Source organism: Hesperophylax consimilis, chromosome 10 (assembly GCF_061612785.1).
Source record: "Hesperophylax consimilis isolate HC1 chromosome 10, BYU_Hcon_1.0, whole genome shotgun sequence".
NCBI classification, from domain to species: Eukaryota; Metazoa; Arthropoda; class Insecta; order Trichoptera; family Limnephilidae; genus Hesperophylax; species Hesperophylax consimilis.
In genome coordinates, this window is record NC_142845.1 from 15,411,956 (window position 1) to 15,437,520 (window position 25,565).

The window sequence follows — 25,565 nt, forward strand, 5'->3', positions numbered from 1 at the left end:
TCGAAAAACGAACAGGGGTTGGAATAGCCGACTCAAGGGCTATTCCACACAGATAACAAATAAATTAATTATACGGTTTTTGACAGGCGAATGCGGAAACACAATGCGTAACGTTACTTCACAAGCAACTTACCGGTGAAATGATGGTGAAATCTGCATCAGCCTCATCTGTCAGCACTGGAACTGAACTGTCGTTCGTTATCACTCGTTATTTTAGATTAAATTGCGATAATAAATACGTATTATGATTATTCCGATAAAACGACCGGGGATCGATAATTGACAGGTCGAACCGTTTTTGTGCAACTGGCTGGGCTCACGGCTTTCCGTCGTTTTAGCTGACTTGTGCGAACTTAAACTAAACAGTTCAAATCCTGACGATACGATTGGTTAGTACACGGCCTGTCAAAAGCAATTGGCGTTACGGAATATTCCGCCCACCAAAATACAACAACGTGTATTTTAAATAAAATTTAGAAACAAAACGGGCAATGCTGTGGAACGTTGCGTGAACGAAGAAACAGTGAAAAGAGAGAAGAAAAAGAAAAAAAAATATATTAATACATAATAATAATGAAAATGATAAGAAAGAATGCGCCGCGGAAGCGAAAATGATTAGTCACATTGACTAGGCAATGGACATAATTTGGGTAATGGTCTCGTGAGAAGAGAACCATTCGATGTACGAACCGTAGCGATACGAACAACGCCGTCGGGGCCTGGATGGCAATGTTCTCGATGTAGAGCGTCTATCACAAGAGAAGTAAGCTTAGATTCGCGAGGAAATAGGGCAGGATGTTTATACTCGAATTCGAGCCCAGATTGAGATAACCTGCCACCCACCCTGAGCACACCGTGGTCGTCAATGAAGGGATTAAGCTTCCGCATTTGTTTCGACATAAGGTTGCCCTCTTTCAAGCGTGTGATATCATTATTAAAATGTACATGATGAGTGCGTTTAACTACTGTCAAAAGTGAAGTGTGAATTTCGGCACGGTTTAATGGAAGATACAAACGACGAGATTCTTTATTCTGTAGGTTGTATATGAATCTAAGACAGTAACCGAGAATGCGTTGGATCTTCCGAATCGAAGAAAATTTAACTAATAATAGGTCCACCAGATTTTCGTCCTGTTGGACAAATAAAGATCGAACTCGTTCCTCAGAGTGAAGTTCAATTTCGTCGAAATTGCCATCGAACAACGGCCAAGAATCGGATGACTGGATCAGCCACGAAGGCCCCGCCCACCATAACGTGTTATCGATCAGATTGGCTGGAGATTGACCACGAGAAGCGACATCCGCTGGATTATCTCCAGATGACACGTGATGCCAGGAAGTCCCTTCGAGGGCATCTTGAATGTGACTGACACGGTTAGCCACGAAAGTCTTCCAGCGACACGAAAGAGAACGTAACCAGGCGAGCACGATGGTTGAATCCGACCACGCAAAGGTATTGGAGATCTGAAGCAATGGTACGTATAAATCTTTGACGAATTTTAATAGATCTGCTAGAAGAACTGCCGCACACAGTTCAAGGCGAGGCAATGAAATCTTTTTTGTGGGGGTGACTCAAGACTTGGCGCAAACCAAATATATTTGGACTTTATCGTTAACATCCATGATTTGCAAGTAAACTACCGCGCCATATCCAAGTTCCGAACTATCTGAGAAGCCATGAAGTTGACACGACTCCATGTGAGGGAATGACACCCATCGAGGGATTTTGAACGACTTCGAGAGCGGTAATTGTTTAGTATAACGATCCCATTGACGAACAATTTTAACAGGGGGGGTGTCATCCCACCCAACCTTTAGAACCCACAACTTTGGTACTAGGGATTTGGCGAAAAACGTCAAAGGGCATAGAAAAACGAGAGGGTCAAAAACCCGAGCGACTTCACTGAGGATAGTGCGTTTAGTGCACTCGCGATCGAGGCATAGGACTTCGAATGAAAATGTATCATGTCGTGGCTCCCACTTTAATCCCAATACCTTGAGAATGTGAGAGTTATCAACATCCATGGACACCAAGTCATTGAGGCAGTATTCCGGAGGCAGATCGGCGAGTAATTCTGGTTTGTTACTAGCCCACTTCCGCAATTCGAATTGACCTCGTTTAAACAGCTCGATAACTTCGGTTTTCGTTTGTTGAGCTTGTTCTAAGCTGTTACAACCGGTAACGATGTCATCTATGTAAATATCCGAAGTTAGCACACGACGCGCTAGCGGTAAATCATAACCTTCATCTTTGGTCAACTGTTTGACAGTACGACAGGCCAAAAATGGGGCGGAGGAGACACCATAGGTTACAGTGTTTAGTTGGTACTCGTGGAAGGGTTCCGACGAATGAAAACGCCAAAATATTCTTTGGAAAGCGCGATCTGGTTCTAGAACCAATATTTGGCGATACATTTGTCGTACATCAGCAGTAAACACTACCGATGGTATACGGAATTTTAGCAAAAGCTCCAGCAGGTTCTTTTGAAGCTTTTGACCGATAAGCAAGGTATCATTTAACAAGGATCCGTTAACATCCGTCGCTGAGGCGTCGAAAACGACTCTTAAGTAAATGCTAGCGCCGCCTGGACGAAGAATGCAATGATGAGGTATGTGATACTTTCCCTTGTGCAAATCTTTTCCAGGAACACGAGTCATGTGACCACTGTGTAAATAATCAGTCATGAAAGCAGAATATTGTTCACGTAAGGTTGGATTTGCTATGAGTTTGCGCTCGAGTGAATGGAATCTACGTAAAGCGATCTCACGCGACCCTGGAAAAGAGATATCCCTTCCACTTTCTCGGAAAGGCAAGGATACGATGTATCTTCCCGAAGATCCGTCCCGTGAGTGGTCAGTGCAGTACATTTGTTCACAAAGTTGTTCCTCATGAGTGAGGTGTGAAGACTGGGGAATGGTGTCTAACTCCCACAGTCGCTGGACCTCTTCGTGGAGCCGGTCCTCGTTAGTAACGATGAAAGATTTCGTTTCGTGAGCAGTGTCCGAACCAACTGAACCTAGAAGAAGCCAACCAAATGCAGAATTGAAAGCTGATGGCTGACGTGGACCACCATTCACATTACCAGGTCTCAGAAGACAAGAGAAAACCTCAGCACCCAGAAGAAGATCAATCGGTCCCGGTTTGTGACAGTCAGGATCGGCGAGAGGCAAGTCTCTCAACTGATGCCACGATGACTTATCTAGACGAACAGTTGGCATGTTGCCACAGATACTTGGCAGCGTAAGTGCCTTGATGTTGAAGAGAACCCGTCCCTTAACACCGATCTCTAATTGAATGACTCCTGACGTGGTTGCGGAAGATTGGCCTAAGCCGCTAACTCTCTGAGAACTGGCTTGACGAGGGATGCCTACGAGCTCCGCAGCACGATCGGTGATGAAGTGAGCTTGACTGCCCGAATCGATCAATGCGCGAAAGGTTTGGAAACGGCCGGATGAATCGCGAATGCCAACATTGGCGGTTGACAATAGTACTATGGACTTGTCTCCTAAGTTGGTGAGGACCTGAATTTTAGAGTCGGAAGAAGGCTCCTGGTCCGTAGACGCCGTGGAGTGTTGATACTGATCTTCCAAAGAAGCGTTTTCGTCTCGATGGAGCAAAGTATGATGTTTTTGCTGACATTTTTGACATGTAAACAAAGATTTACAATCTTTAAGATAATGAGAAGAATGAAGACAATTGAAACACCAACGGTGTGATTGAACAAACTGTAGGCGATCTTGAACTGACTTGAGTGCAAATACCTTGCACTTGGAAATGGAGTGGTCTTCCCCGCAACAGGAGCATTTCAAATAAGTGGTGGAGTTCGAGGACCTATTTGTTTTAGGCTGTCCTTTCTTAAGATCGCAAAGAAGCGCTGAAGTGCGTTTTTTGGCAGCCTGATTAAAGTTCCGTGCAAGAGGTTTGTCAATAGTACTGCTATCGCGAGTCGAAAAATGTAAGTCTCGTACAAGAGCTTCGCATTTGTTATAAAGAAACTCTTTGAGTTTCAAATATGAAGGCAGGTCGGTAGGAGACTGCAGTTGTTCGAATGCGCATCTTGTAGGTGAATCTAATTTCGACAGAATTAAATAACAAAGCACGAAGTCCCAATTATCTATTGGGAGATCCAATTCTTTTAAAATTGTTAAATCCTCATTAAATACATCGAACACGCGACGAAATTCAAAAGGATCGTTAGGCGGAAAATTTAAATTTAGCATTTCCCGCCAACACGTAAAGGCGAGTTCACGCGCGTTACGATAGCGCGCGATTAATCTTTGATATGCTTCAACGTAGTGAGCTCCTTGTACTGGAAATGTCCGAATTAACCCTAAAGCTTCTCCAGATAAACATGAGAACAAATACTGCATGCGTTCGATGTTGGATAAAGATTTGTTTTCATGAATCAGAGCGTTAAACATGTCGTAAAATTCGGGCCATTGCTTGACATTTCCAGAAAATATTGGAATGTTTATTTTTGGTAATTTAACGTTTGTGCACGCATTCGCGGTCTTACAATCGAGAGGCTGACTGGTTAACTCCTGGTAAATTTCGACAATTTGATAATACATCTCGTCAAAGGTTTCACGAATTTTATCCTCATCAATTTCGTTTGTGTCATCTAAAGCTAATATTTCCGCGTGAGACGTTTCAAATTCAAGAACTATCTTTTCCAGAGTAGTATAATGCGCTAACAATAAGTTGCACTTAGTTGCATCGTGCAAAGCGCTTTTTGCTATTTCATGTGTCTTGACTAACCTATTATTCGCTAATGTCCGTTTCCGGCGCAATGTTTGAATGGCTGGGGCCATGTTGAATAAACGCGATTGGAAACGTACCTAAAAACGAAACGAAATAAATGATAATAATTTAATCTATTATAATTATATACGCGGTAGGTCGTAAATACTATGAAATCGTAAATACTATGGTCGTAAATAAACGAAATAAATGATAATAATTTAATCTATTATAATTATATGCGCGGTAGGTCGTAAATACTCAAGAGCTAGGTACCTACCTAATTACTGTTCGAATTGATTATTATTCAATATTTAAGAAACATTCCACAGCATATATCCGTTTTGGCATAGATAGATTATAATCTTAAAGTTCCCTAGTTTCGGCACCAAAAATGTTCGAAAAACGAACAGGGGTTGGAATAGCCGACTCAAGGGCTATTCCACACAGATAACAAATAAATTAATTATACGGTTTTTGACAGGCGAATGCGGAAACACAATGCGTAACGTTACTTCACAAGCAACTTACCGGTGAAATGATGGTGAAATCTGCATCAGCCTCATCTGTCAGCACTGGAACTGAACTGTCGTTCGTTATCACTCGTTATTTTAGATTAAATTGCGATAATAAATACGTATTATGATTATTCCGATAAAACGACCGGGGATCGATAATTGACAGGTCGAACCGTTTTTGTGCAACTGGCTGGGCTCACGGCTTTCCGTCGTTTTAGCTGACTTGTGCGAACTTAAACTAAACAGTTCAAATCCTGACGATACGATTGGTTAGTACACGGCCTGTCAAAAGCAATTGGCGTTACGGAACAGATAGTATTTATTCTTTCAAGGAATCAGTACACTTCATATGTTGATAATCCATCACACACCATAAGTGCATGTATCATTGGCTTGTAAAGACATTTTTGTAGGGATAAAGTCCTATACAATGATAATATATTCAAATAATAAAATACCAAACAGTAAACAAAACAGTGCGAGCGGTATGAAAAATAGTCCAATACGTGAAATGACTCAAACTAAACTGGAGATTGAGATTGCATAAAAACTGTAGATTTGTGGAGACGCCTTTACAAGCGGCACACTAGCCAATCCGGATAAGGCATCTCAAATAACGTGGACAGACTGTCGCCTACCACCCAGGTAGCAAATTACCCTTCAAGGCGTTTTATTTCACGCTGATAACAAACCCGTATAGTGCCGTTTCCCGCCAAAAACCGACAATCGACAAAAACGGCATTTGCCGTGTCCCGCAGTTGACCGACAGACCGCGAAAAACGGCAAATGCCGTGTCCCGACGACAATGTGTTAATATGATATATCAGGAAAACTGACATACCAATATGTCAGTATGGCGGTCTTCCCTATAAAAGAAAAATTTCATTTTACATAATTGTAATTTTAAATGCAGTATTTTCCATTTCCCCCGAATGCAAATACATAGTTGTCTAAAATAAAAGAATTTCTCAAAAAAATATTCGTATTACGCGTGACCAGCGATCCTAAAAGTTTACCTAATGTTTTTATGTTCATTAGTTCCTACTTTAAAAAAAAATATATTTTTTAAGCCTTCAGAGAGGCGCAATCAGGTGGAATCACTTGAAATCTAATGTTTTATTAGCCCAAGCGATGCCCATTTTGTTCTTCATATATTTTTCGAAGCATTAAGGTCAAAATCGCATCGCAAATTATTCTAAAAAGGAAAATATTAGAATGCGTGTTCTCCAGAGACCCATTGACATTCCACTAGTTAAAATCTATAACCATAGACAAAATTAGAGATATTTTTTTATTCTAGCTCGACCCTCTTCATCTGCTACTGCGGAGAGAGCTCCCGGGGGAACCTACAAGAGGATTCGCACCATGGACTCAGAGTCGGAGAATGAGACCCCTTCGCCCGTGAAGAAGGTGGCTGCAGTGGAGGTGGACAAGCCCACCCAGGATAGGAGGCTCAATAACATGATACTGATGTTTCCCGATGTCAGCAGTATGGTATGTTTAAAACATTTTGTTTGATTTATTTATGTGGATTTTGTTGATCATTCTTTTATTAATGTTCTCTGTCTGAAAACAAATTTATAATATCTAAGATGCAAATTTCTAATAGTTAACCTAGAGCGTATTTATTATAAGAAAATGATGGAACAAATCTATCCATAAATAGCAAAATATGTAAAGAAAAAAAACATATATTTGAAATGTGGAGTTGAACCCACTTTGGAAATTTTTGGAAAATTGGAGACAGTCGCTAGAAGCTGTTTGGAAAACCTTGAATATAAGAAAAATATACTTGGACTCACCAGTCAATTGTATTTATAAGAATGTATTTGATTAATTTGTGTACCATGTTAATCCGCAGATGTGACATTATTAAACTATTTGGGCTTGTCAACATCCGCAGAACCTCGCATTATGTACCTAGCTATAAAATTGCTTACATACATTGCGTAAAATATTTGCTATGACTTTTTCTTGAAAACATTTTAGTAAATAATAACCCTGAGGTGATTTTGCACAAAAACGGTGCTATACAAATAATCCAAATATTATTATTATAAACCATAAATTATGGCCGGCAGGCAATAGATACTAACAGGGACCAAGGCAAGTCCGTACGTTACGACGGTAAGGGAGATTCGATTAATGAGAAGCCTAGAAACGGGCCGCCGAACCTTGGCCGGCCTTTTTTTGTGTATGGTGGTCGTGCCACGAGTTTAACAAAAAGGGGCACCTTTTCTTTTCAAATTCTCTCCCACTGGATCTCCTGCGCCCCGGACCTGTCTGGACCCGCTGCCTGCCGCATCCCCTTCCCGCTAAGTTCTGAGAATTTTATTGGCTACCTCTCCCTGACTGACTGAACTGACTCACCAGCGGGAATTACGAGGCTTGCGGCAGACCCTAACTAAAACATATTTAACTGTCTTTTTAAAGGCGAACCTTCATATTTTGCATTTGCACAAAAGTCATGAATGAAATTAATCTTACAAAGTCATGTGTTGTTTGTAACTAACCCCCTTTTTTACAGTCTGTCACCCGACAAACTGTGGGGTACAATATCTAAATAATTATTAATTTTTCTTTTGATATTTAGCAATAAATTATATTTTACTTTCAATAGTATTTCCAATACTTCTTTATGAATGTTCCGAAATCAGCAGAAATTTCCAGGGTTTGGCAAACACACATAAATATTATCATTCGGCATGCAATACCAAGAAATGTGAATTTTTCCAAAAATGATGATTGATGCCATTTAATTCGTAATCATAATGGTGGTCCTTTTTAAATAAAATTCCTTTCTTCACAACAAAACATTTGTTTTTTATTTAGACTAGAAACTCTTATAATCGGGAAAGGAGTGTGTAGGATAGTTAGGAGACTTAATATCCATTCAAATCTCTGTTGGCAGAAACCTAACTGCTAGCTCAGCGCGCTTCTGAACCGGAGGGGCGAACCTATATACATACTCTAGACATCTCTTGGGTGACTATAAACATTATGAGCGACTATCACTAGTGCCATCTATGCTACGTACCTCGAACAATCATAATTTTCATTCACAGAATGCTGAATATTATTTGTTATGATGTTCGTCTTTTTAGGCTAGTTTTCTCACTCTGCTGAACAATTTGTTTCATGTTAAATTGGCGGCATTGCATGTGGAACAATGATATAAAACTGATCAATTCTAGTCGGCAAGTCTTAACAAATGCACTTTCTATCTGAGTGAATTTTTATATTACATACTTCATTTATTTACATTCATCCCATACGGAAAACACTACATTATTTTTCCACTGAGAATTTGCATTATTTGGATGAAAATTCCGCCTCATAATAAGTCAGCCTTTGTACCTACATATTTTTTTGATTTATACGCCCTAAAATATTCTGAAGATTGTAAATTCACTTATTTAGGGGCCGTTCAAGTATTACGTAAGCAGATTTATTACAATTATTTACCCCCTCTTCCCCCTCGTCACCAAAAGTAAGCAAAGCTCTTACACCCCCCCCCCTCCCATGCTTACGTAAAAATTGGTACCTATATGCATTTTTCTGTTAATGTATTCTGTTTTTTTATTGATTCATAAGCAGCACTTATAAAATAGACTTAGGATAGAGGACTTTAATGCACATAATATTCATTTAAACAAATGTAAGCGACTACCTAATTAATTATTTGTGGGAATCCCCGAATATGTATTCGGTGCTGACGTAATCACTATCTTGACCCCCCCACCCCTCCATGTCATCAAAAGTAAGCAAAGCAAAGACCCCCTGCCCCCCTATAGTGCTTACATAATACTTGAACGGCCCCTTAGTACATATTATGTAATAAATAAAGTAAAACTTATAAACAAGGTAAATATAGTTGTATTACATATATATAACTTTACGCTGGCCATTTCAACACGGCCTATCCCAACATGCGGCACGTTTTGACGCAATTTATGTTTTTTAGTGAAATTTCATGTATCACATATGCGACATTCGCATATATTTGTTTTTAAAAAAGTATTTTATTTTTCAGATAGTGAAATCGGTCCTGATAAAGCACAAATGGAATGAGGAGAGATCACGCGACGAGCTCCTCTCCCTAGATCCCGAGCAGGCAGAGATCAACAAGTCGGTAAACAACCCTCGCTTCCAGAACGAGTACATCGACATGCTGAAGAAGAATCTCAACGGGGCGGTCAACGGCGCCATTAACAGGGCGAGCGCCATCAACTACGCCAACGTGAAGAAGAAAAAGACCAAGAGAAGAGGCAGTGATGCCGGCTCCGACAGTGACTTTGATAATCATCATCAGAAAGACGATAAGGTGTTTGATAGGTTTGTTGCTTTTGCTATTTTGCATTTAGGCTACATACACCTAACAGTACACTTGCGCCAGTAGTGGAAAACTGTCCCAGACGCATCTATCAACAACAATCTCATTTGCAACTCATAGCCTCGTCTTGCTGGCTGGCTTAATCATGATGAAGAATTATTAAAAGCGATGGTCTGCAGTTTTTTATGTACAGAATGATCATGCTGTTGAGAGTTCCATTGTAACCTCCCGTTCTTTTAAATGTTTTGTTAATGAGAAAGAGGTAGTGGTTACAGAGGAATTATCGGTGGTATGTCTTTAGGTGCAAGTTTTTATATTCAAAGCTTTTAGAATCGGCGGAGTAATAATCTTGTTTTCACGGTGGCCAAACAAAATCTTATTTTGTCATATCTGTATTAGAATATAACATTTTTAATATGCAGTAATTATTGATTTTGCACTATTTTATTTGAGATGCTAAACGTTAGATTAATGAAAATGCATATTACGTATTGTTGAACCACTATCTTATCTTCATCTAATACAAAACAACATTCGCTTTAGGTTATCATTGATTGTATGTATTGTAAATTACATTATTATTAATTCTTGTTTTTAGTGATGACGATTCGGAAACGGAACTCTCAAACGATCTGATTGGCGACAAGAAGAAAGTGTTTGAGTTCATGAACAGCGCCAAGATGACTGAGCTGCAGCAACTCCAGGGCTGTTCCCTAAAGAAGGTGGAAGCCATCATGTCCATTCGGCCGTTTAAGGGATGGGTGGATTTGGTAAGCATATTGTCGCAGCTCCTTCCCCTCCCCACTCCCTTCAGCCTCACAACATGCCCCAATTGGGGTGTCATAGACCTACTGGCTCCAGACCCATGGGACTCTTGTGCAGTATTCACAAAGGATTGCTGAATTTATAAGTAAACTGTAAAGAAGAAGACTATTGTATATTGTAAGGCTACCTTTATGCAAGAATTGAAAGATTGGGTGCGAATTTGAGTAATCTGAAAGTATGTTGTCTTTTGTATGCTGATGATGCGGTGCTGATTGCTAACAGTATGGAAGATCTACAGTCTAAATTTCATTTCAGAGTCTATGTTTTGAGTGTTTTGCTGCTTCAGAAAAGTAATTTTAATAGTTGACAAATCACTTTTTGACTTTACTGTACATTTGTGAATCTCACAATTGTTATTTTGATCCCGCCAGGTGGAAAAGTTCCAGAACAACAAGCACCTGAACGCAGACATCCTGAACTCGGCGCAGGACCTGCTAGTGACCAGGAATAACATCCTGAAGCTGATGAAGAAGTGCACCAGCCTGGCCACGCAACTGGAGTCGGCAGTGGCGGCCGGTGCTGGAGTCAAGAAGCAGCCGGCTATCCTGGAGTCCAAGTGAGTTAGATCATAATTACACATGGAAATCCTCAACTTTTTGCCATTATGATTGACGACTGATTTCATCAAACACTTAGGGCCAGTTTTTTTGGCAGAAATTTAAATGTAACATATTCATTAAATGGTCATTCATCACCTTTTTTTTTGCATCTAAAAGGTCCCCATTAAATGAGTATTTTTGGTGTGTTTTAGCTTTCTATCAAATTGTAAGATGAACAAGCTTAACAACAATTTCCTCTTCTGCTGATCACAATTTGTTCAAAAGCTGAAACGGAATTAGGATGGGTTGTTTCACAGAATTTGAAACACATCAAGTTCAAGTTCTGCTGAAGATCTATTATTATATCATCTTGAGCCAGTTGGTTCACAGTACTTGAATAATAACAGAACTTGATTAGAATTTTCACAGAACTCGAATTTTAACATTGATATTTGATGAATTGTTCAAATTCTGTGAAACTTCATGTGAATTTTTGCAAAACAACTGGTCCTCAAACTTTACGATGCTGGCCCTTTCAACGTGATCCGGACAGTGTAGAGCGTTGTGACTTTTGTACAGTTTTGGCAAAAAAATATAAGAAATTTTCTGTATTTGTATCGTTTCAAGCTTCATTTAAGTAATGGATGAGTTCTGTTGCAGCCTCACCCTGGCCGCATACCAGATGGTGGGTCTCAACTGGCTGGCTGTGCTGCATGCCCAGAAGGTGAATGGCATCCTGGCCGACGAGATGGGTCTGGGCAAGACGGTACAGGTCATTGCCTTCCTCGCCCATCTCAAGGAAACCAACAAGGCTGAGGGGACGCACCTGATCGTGGTGCCGTCCTCCACGCTAGGTAGGTTAATGTCATTTCATGATTTATTATAATAGATAACAGAAACAAAGGGAAGCGTGCCGACTGTTGCCGAGCTATGACCAAAATCATTATCATGTTGTACAAAATCCTTGTTAGATGCCAACTAGAGTATAACTCTACGTTATGATCTCCCTTTTACAATATTCATTTCGATAACATTGAAAAGATTCAACATAAGTTCCTGAAGTATGTAAACTATAAATTGCATATTCCTGTAGAAAACATTGATTATAACTACTTACTAGATAAATTGTCCCTATTAAAACTTTCAGAAAGAAGAATAAACTCAGATTTAATAGTATTACATAAAATACTTCATTACAAAATTGACTGTCCTGAGTTACTCCAATTAATCAGCATCCACATACCCAAAAGATCTTGCCGAAATTTACTACCCTTTTATTTTTACAACACCAGGACACTATCTTATCAAAACTCCCCGATTCCAAGACTTCACAGTCTCGGAAATAAATATTCTGATCTGGGAGATATATTTCATCTTAAAAATAATCAATATAAATACTGTTTATTTCAATTCTTTAATATATCAAGACACAAATAGACATCTATAATTTTCGCAATATATATATTTTTATTTTTTATTTTGAATATCTATTTATGTGAGGCTTCTTATCATTTTTACTAATGTATCTTATTTTATTATATGCTTTTGTTGTAACATTTAATATTTTTTCTTTTATCGTTGTATTATGTTTCCTTTATTGTTTTAATTTTGTAGAATTTACAATAACTGTGATACTCAACTATTAAACTTTGTAGTGTGTAAAAGCCCATTAGGGCGTATAATAAATAAATAAAATACATGGACTATCAAGCGAAGTAGCCAATGAAAGTTATGCATTTGGTGTACAGGTAGAATGTGGAATGCTGTTGTGTGTAGATGCAATTTGCAGTAGTATGGGTGAATGATGTTGGCAAAACTTTCATACTAATAATGGTTCATGGCCTATCTCCTTTGTTTCTATTATCTATGGTTACTATTCTATGACAATCAGTGTATTTGTTTTGTCTCGTCTCGTAATGCTCGAGTGCACTCGTATCATGAAGTGTATTAATATTACCTCGAATACTGGGCCTAGCACTGCTATCTCGACAACTAAGCAGGATTGATATGACAAACCAAGCTGTTGTCGATAGTTGTATCATATTTCTAATGTCATTATTTTATTGGTCAATGATATAAATTCCTAACACTATAAACTGTGAATGTATAAATACTGTTTATAATGCAAAAATACCAAGAACTTTAAAAGACCGCCGATATGAAGATAGACTCAGGGAACTAAGAGTACCAACATGAAAAAAAAGAAGAGAAAAAGGTGACTTTATTGAGACTTTCAAAATTTTATCTGTAACAAATCTTCACCACCGACAAAAATATAAATGCTTATTAAAATAATAATAAATAAAAAAATCAAAAAACCTTAGCTGAATCAGTGTTCATTCATCCTGTTCACATTTTTAACCGCTTGGTGCTTCCCACTGTCACAAGCTGACAACTGAACGTCTTCTGAGATACTATTGTTATAGTCTATCGAATTACCCTAGTGAATTACTTTCCATGTTGTGTTTATCCACAGTATAATGTATGCACATATTTGTTGTTTCAGATAACTGGAACATAGAATTTAGCCGCTGGTGTCCATCAATGAGGGTGGCGGTGTATTACGGAAACCAGGATGAAAGGAGACAACTCCGGATCAGTTGGGCCCGGGGAGGCCTGAGCGAAGTAGATGTTGTATTAACCACGTGAGTTTATGCCTCTTCTACCTTTTGATGCTCGTCAGCGGGCTTGCCAGGCATAACAGATACCCAGAGTGGTAGTTACTTTCAGTATCGCCCTAGTCAGATATCATCATTCAGTATCAAAACGTGAATAGACGGATACTTCCCAACCCTCTTCTTCCCATCTCCACTGCCTTCAACATCAAAACATGCCCCATTTGGGAATGCCGAAATCCCACTGGTTCTAGACTGTTGGGAGCAGTTGTAAGTACAGCTATTCCTGATTCTACCTCAAATGTCTTGTTGACTGAACTGCCCTAAATTTTCTGATTTCCCTTTTCAAGTATTCTTGAATAACCTAGGCCCTTAGGCCAGTGATTCTCAACGCGGCAACAATTTGTCATGCGGCTCTTTGCTTAGGCTTTTGCAGCACTTCAGGCATCAACTCCAATTGCATCTCCACTCAATCAGTCTTAAGTTAAGTTAGTTTAGTTTCGGTTTTAGTTGATCAACTTTTATTGAATAAGATTTCTAACTAAAAACTTTGTTGAAAGAAGTTCACACTCATCAATATGCTTTAAAATGTCATTCAACAGAGAGTTGATCAACTAAAACTGAAACGTCTGAAAGAGGTATATGAGATGGAGTCACCGAATGAATTTTGACACGAACAGCATCAGTGTTGCCAACGCAGCTCTTTTAGAGCTATATTTAGCTCTGAATGTAGTGCATCAGCTCCAAAACAATGATTTAGCTTCTTAGCTTATCTTTCTAGATATTCTAGCTCTTAAAATGATAATTCTAAAAATTATTTCCCGAGTAACCGGTTATTTCCATTGAAATTTCTCCCCCCTCAGAATACAAAAATATTCTGAGGGACTGGAGAACCTTTGGAAGGAACTAGCTACATGGATATTAAATAAAATGAATGTGTTTTTGTTAATGGAAGGTACAATAAATTATAGACTCCGAGACGATAAAGCTGCTGCCACACGCAAAGCTCACATCAAAAGTTAATGTACAGCGCATCATCTTTTCTACCGACACACGACGCTATCAAATATTTCTTCCTATGGTAGGAGAGGGGGTCAGTTGAATTCGAGAGCGGCCGAGGAACATAATTTCATCTGTCAAAGTGACAACTTTACTTACTGACAGCTTGAGCACGTTTTCGAAATGGATGATACTTGTCGCCTATTGCTGGATCTGTTGGACAGCTCATCCTCAGATGATGATGCCGCCAACTATATAATTATAAATGCTATTTATAAACTTTTTAGATTTTAAACAATCTGCGCGTAAATAGCGCATTTTCACATAACCTGACATAACCTCTCCGTCGAATCAGGAAATTCGCAGTACGCACGCCGATCGACGAAAGCGACATATAATAAATTATTGTAAAATAAGCTCACGTCGATTTCCAAAAATGTCGAAGGCAAAGGCGGCAAGGACCAACACCAGGGCAGGGAACGAGAAGAGAGCACGAGAGCTGACGAGAGCAAACCAGATTACCCAGGAAAACAATTGAAAACAATCAACAAACGAACAAACTAGAAGCTTCTCTATGTAGGTATCAGGCCGTCCAACTTTATCAAAAAACCGAATGATATTACCATATAAACATACTGAGTTAAAAATATGATTAATTTTGAAAGGGCGAAAATTTGTTTACTTCAAATTCAAATATTGATTATATTTATATTTTAAATATATGTTAAGTATGTTTGCCAAATAAACTTTTTTTTTTATGATTCTAAATTTACTAGCACACATGACGATATGAGCTAACATAATAAATAAGAAATGCATTATTAGGCTGCTTATGTCATGGCTGTCAAAGGGAACACGAAACTTAGTTGGTAGCTCCGTAATTAAAATGACCCCCTCTCCTTTTTACGGCGGAGAGGGGGACGCATAACTTTTCAAATATCGCGTCGGGAGCGGTTACGTAAAATAAATTCGGTTAGCGAAGTTCAGAACCACACTTATAGCGCGTTATCTTTTTACGTGTGTCGGGTCTGTATGGGATTGTATGGCGAGCGCTATTGTGCTTTATATTATCTGTTGATGTGAGCTTTGCGTGTGGCAGCAGCTTAAGTATATTATATTTAAAGTATAATTGTTGACAGTCAAAATGGATGAAAGCTACTAACATGTGAACTGGCCTTTTATACACTCCATTCGTGTTCATTCATTAATTCATTCGTGTTTGTACATTCATCAGAGATTACGTTTACTTTTATTCCATAATCTCCAACGTTCGTTTATTACAATAAATTTGTAACTGTTTCTCTTGTTTCAGATATAATTTAGTAAGCAGCTGTCCAGAAGAGCGTAAAATGTTCAGAGTGACGCCAATGCATTACGTAGTCTTTGATGAAGCGCACATGCTGAAAAATATGGCTACGCAAAGATATGAAAACCTCATACGTATAAAGGTATAGTAATCACCTATTTAACTAATAATATCTACACTCTAAAAAGAGCCATTCTTGTAACATATTGTCTTGACGATGCTTTATAATTCGACACTTATTACTTATTAATTTCGACATTAATTTTTTAATTGCATAATTTATTAATAACGTGATGTGTGTTGTGTTTAGGCGGCCCACAGAATTCTACTGACCGGAACTCCGCTACAAAACAACCTTCTAGAACTGATGTCTCTGCTATGCTTTGTGATGCCTAATTTGTTTGCAAACAATACAGAAGATTTGAAAAGTTTATTCCAAAAGAATTCCGTAAGTAACATATATCCTTTTCTTTTACGAATACATTCACTGTAAAAATTATCAATAGGTATTCAAATTTGATCACTTTTTAGCTTAAAACAATAATAAGACATGTATGTTTCCTTGGCATGCAGAGTGGATGGAAAACCTTGATCTTGCTATTACGATATAACTGCCACACAACTTTATTAAATATATTCGTTACTTTCTAGAAATCGTCCAAAAAAGCCTCAGAGAAGAACGGGGAAGTGGAGGATGCGCCGCCCTTTGAGCAGACGCAGATCACGCAGGCTAAGAGGATCATGAAGCCATTTGTCCTGCGCCGGTTGAAGCGCGACGTGCTCAAGGACCTGCCCACCAAGCTGGACCACCTGGTGCGGGTGCCCATGTTAGCCTCGCAGAACAGTTGCTACAAGAATCTTATACAGTCTTTCTCCGCTTCCGATGGACAGGTACTATCATCTTACATGGTTTCAGAGTGCCATCTATCTAATAACTGTCGAGCCAGTGTAACTACGGCATCCCTAATTGGGTATCTTCCCCTCTGGAACCAAATGTTAATATCTTCGTTTTCATTATAACTAGATTCCTATGTTCCCGTCATTTTGTTTTAGAAATTTTCTAACAATATTACCCTATCCTCCACCAGCAGTCCCAATTATTGAGGAAGGAAGGGAGACGAGGAAGAGGAAGGTTGGGTAATGCCTGACTATTCAGATCTGTTCACCAAACAAGGCTAAATCCATTTCTAGTTCCAATCCGTTTCAATTCTGAATGGTGGCCTTTCACAATATAATAAGTGTAATTAATTCTAGATCCACGCCACCAATGAGAACAGCGGCATGACCATGATGATGGACATGCGCAAGCTGGCCAACCACCCGCTACTGCTGCGCTACTTCTACGACGAGACGCGGCTGCGGCGCATGGCCGACTACCTCTCGGCCGACTCCTTCTATAAGGAGAACAACGCCACCTACATTCTGCAAGACCTCCTATGCATGTCTGACTTCCAGATACATCAACTTACCTTCCAGTATAAGGTAACTTGCGTATTACTGCTTTTAACAGCCCACTATTCTCTGAATCCTGAAAATGTTTTTGAAGGTAGATCTTAATCCCAAAGAAACCTCTCGCCATAATAAGCTCTGATGAAAATGGTCAAAGTTTGAATGTGTCATATCGATGATCTCAAAGTTCGAGTGTAAAAGGTTGAAGTTTAAAGATCAAACTTCAAAGTTAACCCAATAGCATCAAACCACGCACGGCGAGTCTGAAGTATGTCGGCTTAAAAACGAAAAACGGACATACAGGTTCAAATTTTAAATGCCAATCGCTCTATAGATAATGAAGCATTCATTTCTTAGTGTTGGAAATAATATGTGGTTAAAGTTTTTCCCTAACAATAATTACAAATGAAGTTTTGTTAGCAATCGGCGTCATAGTTTCAAAATGGCGAGTGTTTCTGATATTGTTAACCTTGCTCGAAAAATGCGTGGCGGATGCTTTGAGAACTATCATACCAAATTAAATTTTTTTTTATATATGAGTCGTGTAATTTCTATACCCGCTATATCAACTTTCATTGATTTGGAGAAAACCGCAAAAAACTGTCACATCTCTAGCGTACATAAGTAAATGCATTACAATTTTTTATATAATGAATTGGAGTAATAAAATTTCGAAAAGCATTTATTTTTCTATATATGTCTAGCAATAATTAAGTAATTTCGATAAATAAAATGGATATAGCGGATTTTGATATTCACTTCGTGAGTCAACTTGAAAGTCAACTGAGCCGACATGGCGGGTTTAGAAACTCACGCGTAGATCATTTTGACACACGAGCGTGGCGTCAGAGCGGCGGCCATATTGTATTTTGGCAAAATAACTGCTTGTGATTCGTTGAATCCGCTATAGCGGGTTTTGATAGTAACTTTCTGTATGATATAGCGGATTTGGTTTCTCACTCGCAGTTTTAACATGGTTTTTGGTCATGATAAGGAGGGTTTTGAAACTCAATTTTAGGCTCCTCTTGTTGCTCGCAAAAATGTGAACAAGATGTCATACTCAGATCATTTTGTCAAAAAATCGGATATAGCGGGTATAGAAATTATAGGATTCATATGTACTATGTACGTAAATAGAAATTATACCAACAACATTGACCAATGTTCAACGTTTTTGTAAGTAATTAAAAAAAGTTAAGATGAAAAAAGTTATTTTTGTATCCATATTTACTCATTTTATAATCATTTTTTAAACTCGTCATGTTAGGCTAGCATTACACTTGTAAGTTTTTTCGTAAATTTACGACTTCTAGCCAATGGGCGCATTGGATTTTCAAAATGCAAGATGCCCATTGGCTAGAAGTCGTAAATTTACGAAAAAACTTACAAGTGTAATGCTAGCCTTTCATATATTTTTTACATAACTTGATTAAAAAAATATTAGGATTTAATATAGGGTTTAAAAATTAGATATTTTAGCGCCCTTGGGGTGATTTTCTCACAAAAAATATGGGTGGCGCTATACACATAATCCAATAATAATTATTATTATTATACCACTGCAGATTAAAACATTTTGGTACACAATTAATTTAGAGGTGAGGTCCAATTTAGCTCAACAATTCGGAGGTTAATGGGTTAAAAGGTTGAAGTTGAAAGGTTAAAATAATATTTTTGTTTTCTAGAGTATAGTCAATATGAAAGTACCCGATGAGCTGATTGTCAAGTCGGGAAAATTCTCCAAGCTAGACGAGATGCTCCCAAAGCTGAAAGCCGAGGGTCACCGAGTCCTCATCTTCAGCCAGTTTGTCATGATGCTGGACATCCTGGAGCCGTACCTCAAGCTCCGGAAGTACAACTACCTGAGGCTAGACGGACAGACCGCTGTTACGTTAAGGTCAATTTACTTTATATTTTTACTGTTTTACTTTCAATGGTGTAGGTAGAATGGATAGCAAAGGCCTAAAGGTCTATAAAGTCCTCAAAGAAAATAGATGACAAAATCATAACATTTTTACAATAAAATATTTTTACCATGTTTATACAATTATTGAATACATCATATTTCATATTATTATTTATCTGAATATTATGTACCTATACAGGTTGTCCGGGGGTAAAGTGCATTAACTTCAGGGGGTGATTCTACATGATTTTAGAAGTAGAAAAGATAAATAACTTTTTTAGAAATTCCAACATTTTAAGGTAGTTTTTAGGTAAAACGTATGGGAAATAGGTATGTATGGGAAAATAAATATTCTTCTATGCAAAAATATTTTTATATGGGAAAAGAAAAGTTGGAATTTCGAAAAAATTCATTTATGTTTTTTTACTTCTACCATCATGTAGAATCACCTCTCGAAGTTAGTGCACTTTACCCCCCGGACACCAATGTATAGCAGGGTCGTGTACACCAGTAACACCATAAAATAATAGGTTAGGTGTTTTTTCCTTTACTTTTCCTCAATGTTTTGTTTTGTCACTGTTCAAAATTAGGAAATAAAAATTTCGGAAACAATAGAGTTAATCATTGTAAAATTATATATTATTGATATAATATTTTTCCCCTACAGACAAGATCTCATAGACCAGTACAACCAGCAATCGGACATCTTCATCTTCCTCCTCTCCACCAAGGCCGGGGGACTGGGCATCAACCTCACGGCGGCCGACACTGTCATCATCCACGACATTGACTTCAATCCCTACAATGATAAACAGGCGGAAGACAGGTTACACTATTTCACATTAACATTGCTTCTAAACTATTCAAAATTATTATTTTACTACTATTAAATCTACTTTTTTTAAGCACTGCAAGTGCATGCCTCAATGGGCTACTTGCATGATGACTAATATCGTTATTGAGAAAATTTTATTTTTTTGTAGTATTTCATTATATTTTTCTGTCCCAATTAAAAAATGCATGCAAGTGGCTCATTGAGCATTGGGTATTTTCTCATAAAAAAATCTGCATTTGAAAGCTTGTGTAAGATATAAATTAAATGTTACATCTGACCACTGTACTGGGATACCCTATATAAGCCTTACGGCTGTCGTTCCCAAAAAGGGGAACGTTTGATAGACTTCCCTATCTTAACAAATGGGTTGCAATCTTTAGAGGACAGGCATCAGGTGGAAATGCTGTTCTACCAATATTTCAATGTAAGATCCTCTGGGGAACCAGCGTCATTGATCCCTTCGCCCAACAAATGTACATGGTTGACATTTGTCACATGAGAATGAGTCGTTTCTATGACTCGCTCTGCAGCTCGTCTGTGGAACGATTTGTCAGCCTCTCTACTTCCTTTCTCCTACATCTTCAAGACACTCCTTCACCTTCTCAAAAAGATCCTCCACACAGCGTCCCCAAAGATGTCATACACCCTGAGGGATTATTTTCTTCAGGGCCTATGTAGAGTTAATGTAAAAAAAATAAGTTTGATTTTTTCCATCCCTTGAAGACTAAATTTGAAAAACCGCCACTCCTGTTAACTAAAGTTTTGTTTTGCATCTCGGCTCGAAGGTTAAAATGGTTTGACATAACTCCCTCTTAACTGTTTTCAAGTCAAGTCACATCAAGATATGTATTAATTCAATATAATGTTTGGTGGCAGGTGTCATCGCATGGGTCAGAAACGCCCCGTCACCATCTACAGGTTTGTCAGTGTGGGCACAATTGAAGAGGGCATCTACCAAGTGGCACAGGAGAAGCTTTCCCTCGAGAGAGACATCACTAACGGAGATGGTGAGATATGCATTTTTCATGTTTTCCTTTTCAATAGCAATAAAATTCAGAAATCGGTTGCATCAGTGCATAGAGCGCATAAAAATAAAAGTGAAAAGAGAAAGATTAAGTTGTTGTGTTATGGACATCAACAAACTAGTCCCAGCAAGAGCTCGTACGGACATCATCGACTTTCGTCTTCTTCCTTCTCACGCGTCTTGTTTAAAAAATAAAAAAGACCCAAGATACTAGAACTATAACGTCACCTACGATCTCTCTCTGGGACTAGTTTAGCCGTAATGCTGCATGTTACTAGCTAGCAGGAAAAAATAAAACACTCAGGTTCTGTCAACTAATGTTAAGGTAAAGCGGGGTCTCCTGCGACTGTTTCCAAAAACAATACGTCAAACATTACCTCAAACGCCCCCTTTTCGAATGTTTGAGGCAATGTTTGTCGTAATGTATGAAGTGATGTTGTGGAAAAAATCGCTGATGACGCGACTTAATTATATTAATTAATTATATTAATTAATTATTTAATTAATTATTTATTTAATTATTTCTGATATATTTACATTACCTTTTTCCAGAATTTCACTATTTTTTTTTTAACATTTGCTTTGTATTAATGACAGATTTTTTAAATATATTACTAGCTATAGTCTCCGGTGTTGCACGGGTTTTACGCAGAGTTTGACAGTTTTGCAGTGACCTTTTTCTTGTTGTGAAGGTCAAGTACACAAAATTTCATTAATCTCAGAGTAAAATTGTTCATTTGTATATAAATCAAAGCCACCCGCCACAGACACTCTACCTTTTACAAATAGATTAGTGTTTTTCTTAGAATGCCATATTCGATGCTAACTCTCCTGATGGATTTTCCATTTTCAATTTCACTAAGTGCCTTTTTTAAGGACCGTATTAAAAGTTAATTCCTATGAATGTTGTTTCAGTTGGTAAAATCGTAATATGAGTTATATATGTCAGAAATTGGTACAATGTCAGAAATAGGGTTTTACCTTACATTGAAGTGCAATGTTACTCGGAATAACTATATTGTTTGTTTATTATCTTATATATTTTTTGTTTATTTAAATTGTCAACTTTCATTTGACCGGCAAAAGTTAACTTTTGTTATTATACGTGCATGATTGTTGAAACAAAATATTGTAAAATACATATGATTAAAGTTTCATAAAATGTATGTAACCTTACAATGGTAAGCCCCAATGTAACTGCTTCTTAAGTTCCATCTACGTGCATCGACTTGTGTGCGCTATAAGTTTTCTTCCACGAAAACATTCTGCATTTGCGAGGTATACCGTTTTGCCGTCTTAACGTACATGCTTACTTGTGTACTAAGATTGAGCGTGTAGATGGACCTTTACAAACTTGTTAAAAAATCATTCAACTGGTTTGTTCCTAGGCAATGTGTTTTCTTTATGGTATTAATGATTTTATTTTATTTTGACAGAAAATGAACCTCAGGAGATGAAGAACGTAGTTCGCCTTCTGAACTCCGCCCTTGGTCTGACGTCGCCAGCCAAATAGTGTACAATAATTATTCCTAACTATTAATTTCAATGCGCTGAATGTGGACGCATAGTGATATTAGCCGGTTTAATATTATTTTTATTTTATGCATTGTGATTTACTGTTGAATTTTGTGCTTTTTGTTAAAAACTTTTGTTTGTGTCCAACGAAAACTTTTATACAAAGAACATAATCAATATTTTCCATCGCTTCTTTCTTCCAAAATCTTTTTTTTTATTCCGGCTTACGTACTTACAAACACAATAAGCGTTGTGCATTCAATGAGTGCTTCCATCTAGAATTAAACGCCAACAGTAAATGAAAGGTGTGCATTACCGTGTATTTAAATGACATAATATGCATTATCTGTATTATCACATTTTACTATGTTCATGGAAACTCATGTAGGTATGTATTGATGTAAATACAAAGGCATCATCGCTGGACTGTCAAAACCTATAAACTTTCCGTAAAACCTTCATGTGGTGATTTATATCATATAATATTATAACTGATACTTACTTTTTTTAAGAGACACAACGCTGGAGGATTAATTTAATTTAATTTTTATTTTAATTTGGTATAATATGAGTCGTGGAGTTAAATCAGCTCTGGAAATTTCTGCTCGTTTTGATACATTCCCAAAAAGTGTTTGAAATACATTAAAAATAAATATAGTACTAATAGTTTCCACTAAATATAATTTCAAGTCATCTTGCAGAATGAATATTAGTCAAACAAAAAGCAAGAAAATTGCGAGGAATCATGAGCGAGCGGCCCATAACCTGTAATAAAACGACATTACGGACAAGGTCGGAGAAGAGACCGACTTTATTATCTTTATAAAACTTACACATGACATACATAGATGTCAGCACTAGACTTATATTTTTGATATCATTACACGGCCTATCCTTTAAATTGAAATATTCGTAAAAATACGATATATTACTGGGTAAATTTCGAGATTTCGCGGCCGATTTCCGCCGCGGCCGGCCCTTTATTTCGAATATCTGAATTTAAATTCGTAAAAAAATGATATTTATTTATTTATTCTTGGCTAATTTATGTATCGCCACTTTTGTGAGACATCACCTCAGGGGCACTTTACAGATGATGCAGGTATTACAAAAAATATAAATATTACAAAAAGAAAGTGAAGTTAAGTTAAGTAAAATGAAGTACAGGAACAGGTTACAAGAAGATATACACAGGAACAGGTGACACCGCGTCAGCAGTGCTATCAAGGTCTGGTATTTATGTGAGGATATTGTGTCAGCTCTTTATTAGCAGCAGCACATACCTGGACATGGACACGGTGGACTCTCTCGCTGCAGCAGCTGGTCCAGTTTCTTCACCACCTAGGATTCGTGGTGCAGAGTCTCCATCTTCTATCTTCGTGTCACCTGTTCCTGTACTTCATTTCACTTAACTTAACTTTATTTTTGTAATATTTATACGAGGGTGGTCTGAAAGGTTTCCGACCCTAACAATGAAACAAGAATTTTTTTCTTAGGTTTTTTTATTTATTTTTCTACATAGTCTCCTTGTAACTCTACACACGTCTCCCAGCGATGCTCCCATCTCTCTAACTTGTCCAAATAGTACTCGGCGTTTTTATCTGCAAAATAATTGTTCACAAAGGTGATTGCCTCCTCATTTGACGAAAATCTCTGTCCTCCGAGTGCAGTTTCTAGATTAGGGAACAAAAAGAAGTCGTTTGGGGCTAGATCTGGTGAGAAAGGTGGATGGTCAAGCAGTTCAAACCATAATTCGTGGATTTTTGCCATGGCAACCGCTGAGGTGTGAGACGGCGCGTTGTTTTGGTGAAACAGGATTTTCTTTTTCTGCAAATGTGTCCGTTTTTCCGCAATTTCTGCCTTCAGCTTGTCGAGTAATGATGCGTAGTATGCTCCTGTTATTAGTTTTTTCTTTTTGAAAATAATCAATTAATATAACTCCATGACTATCCCAAAAAACAGTCGCCATCACTTTCCCAGCTGAGAAAACAGTTTTTGCTTTTTTTGGAGCCGGTTCCCCCTCTGCAGTCCACTTTTTTGACTGTATTTTTATTTCGGGCGTAATATCTACCGTAATCAATCGGCGCCAAAACTCGGATTTATTGCGCCTAAACTGCGCCAACAGACCGTTGGAAATGTTCATTTTAATACGTTTTTGGTCTAACGTGAGCAAACGCGGCACCCAACGCGCGGATAGCTTTCTCATGTCTAAATCTTGATTTATTATGTGACAGACACGTTCTTTGGACATTTTCATAACCTCTGCTATCTCTCTCACTTTAATTCGGCGGTCGTCTAACACTATTTGGTGAATTTTAGCAATGTTATCGTCGGTAGTTGCAGTTTTTGGACGTCCTGAACGTTCATCGTCTCCCAAGCCCTTACGGCCACGTTTAAATTCAGCTACCCAAAATTTCACTATAGTAAATGATGGTGCAGTGTCCCCATACACAGAGTCCAATTCATACACTTATTAGTCGTGCTTGCATTTTATTTATTTTTATTCTTTAAATGTACACTCACAGATACACAGATACACTCACGCACGACTGCTCCCCAGGCAGACTTAGTAAAATTAGATCAACCGCTCAACTATGCTACAGGCGATTCAACTTGACTTTTTGAAATAATGCCATACAGAGCTCCGGGCCAAAAAGGCCTCTTTCTCTTTCATCATTATTTTAATTAAGAGGTTGTTGAAAAATAGAAGTAGTTTAGGATTCAACTTGGTTGGTGGTTGGATGCTCTGGCGGTACAACCGTTCAACTTGAGTCATGCCTCAACTTGAGTCATGCCTCAACTTCAACTCAACCAGATTGATACAACCGCTCAGCCAAATTGAATGGTCTGCAGCACCCATTATCTGTAAAAATGTATGCATTTTATTACAAGGATTTATTACCCGTTCTATGAGTTTAAAAAAATTTCTTTTGGATAGTATAATCACAAATCTCCACACA

General features: G+C 38.0%; 1 protein-coding gene across 1 annotated transcript in view; it reads left to right on the top strand.

Moving 5' to 3' along the window:
• Window positions 1-25,127, top strand: part of Etl1 (SWI/SNF-related, matrix-associated actin-dependent regulator of chromatin, subfamily a, containing DEAD/H box 1) — a 28,973-nt gene extending 3,846 nt beyond the window's left edge. Inside the window, exons 2-15 of the mRNA XM_089636634.1 lie at window positions 6,560-6,753; window positions 9,293-9,594; window positions 10,191-10,362; window positions 10,789-10,973; window positions 11,617-11,810; window positions 13,463-13,601; window positions 15,883-16,018; window positions 16,187-16,324; window positions 16,528-16,767; window positions 17,131-17,358; window positions 19,011-19,222; window positions 19,899-20,057; window positions 20,943-21,073; window positions 22,527-25,127. Coding sequence (XP_089492760.1) covers window positions 6,560-6,753; window positions 9,293-9,594; window positions 10,191-10,362; window positions 10,789-10,973; window positions 11,617-11,810; window positions 13,463-13,601; window positions 15,883-16,018; window positions 16,187-16,324; window positions 16,528-16,767; window positions 17,131-17,358; window positions 19,011-19,222; window positions 19,899-20,057; window positions 20,943-21,073; window positions 22,527-22,603 — 2,507 coding nt within the window. The 3' untranslated portion in view covers window positions 22,604-25,127. The remainder of the gene's footprint in view (window positions 1-6,559; window positions 6,754-9,292; window positions 9,595-10,190; window positions 10,363-10,788; window positions 10,974-11,616; window positions 11,811-13,462; window positions 13,602-15,882; window positions 16,019-16,186; window positions 16,325-16,527; window positions 16,768-17,130; window positions 17,359-19,010; window positions 19,223-19,898; window positions 20,058-20,942; window positions 21,074-22,526) is intronic.
• The last annotated feature ends 438 nt before the right edge of the window (window positions 25,128-25,565 follow it).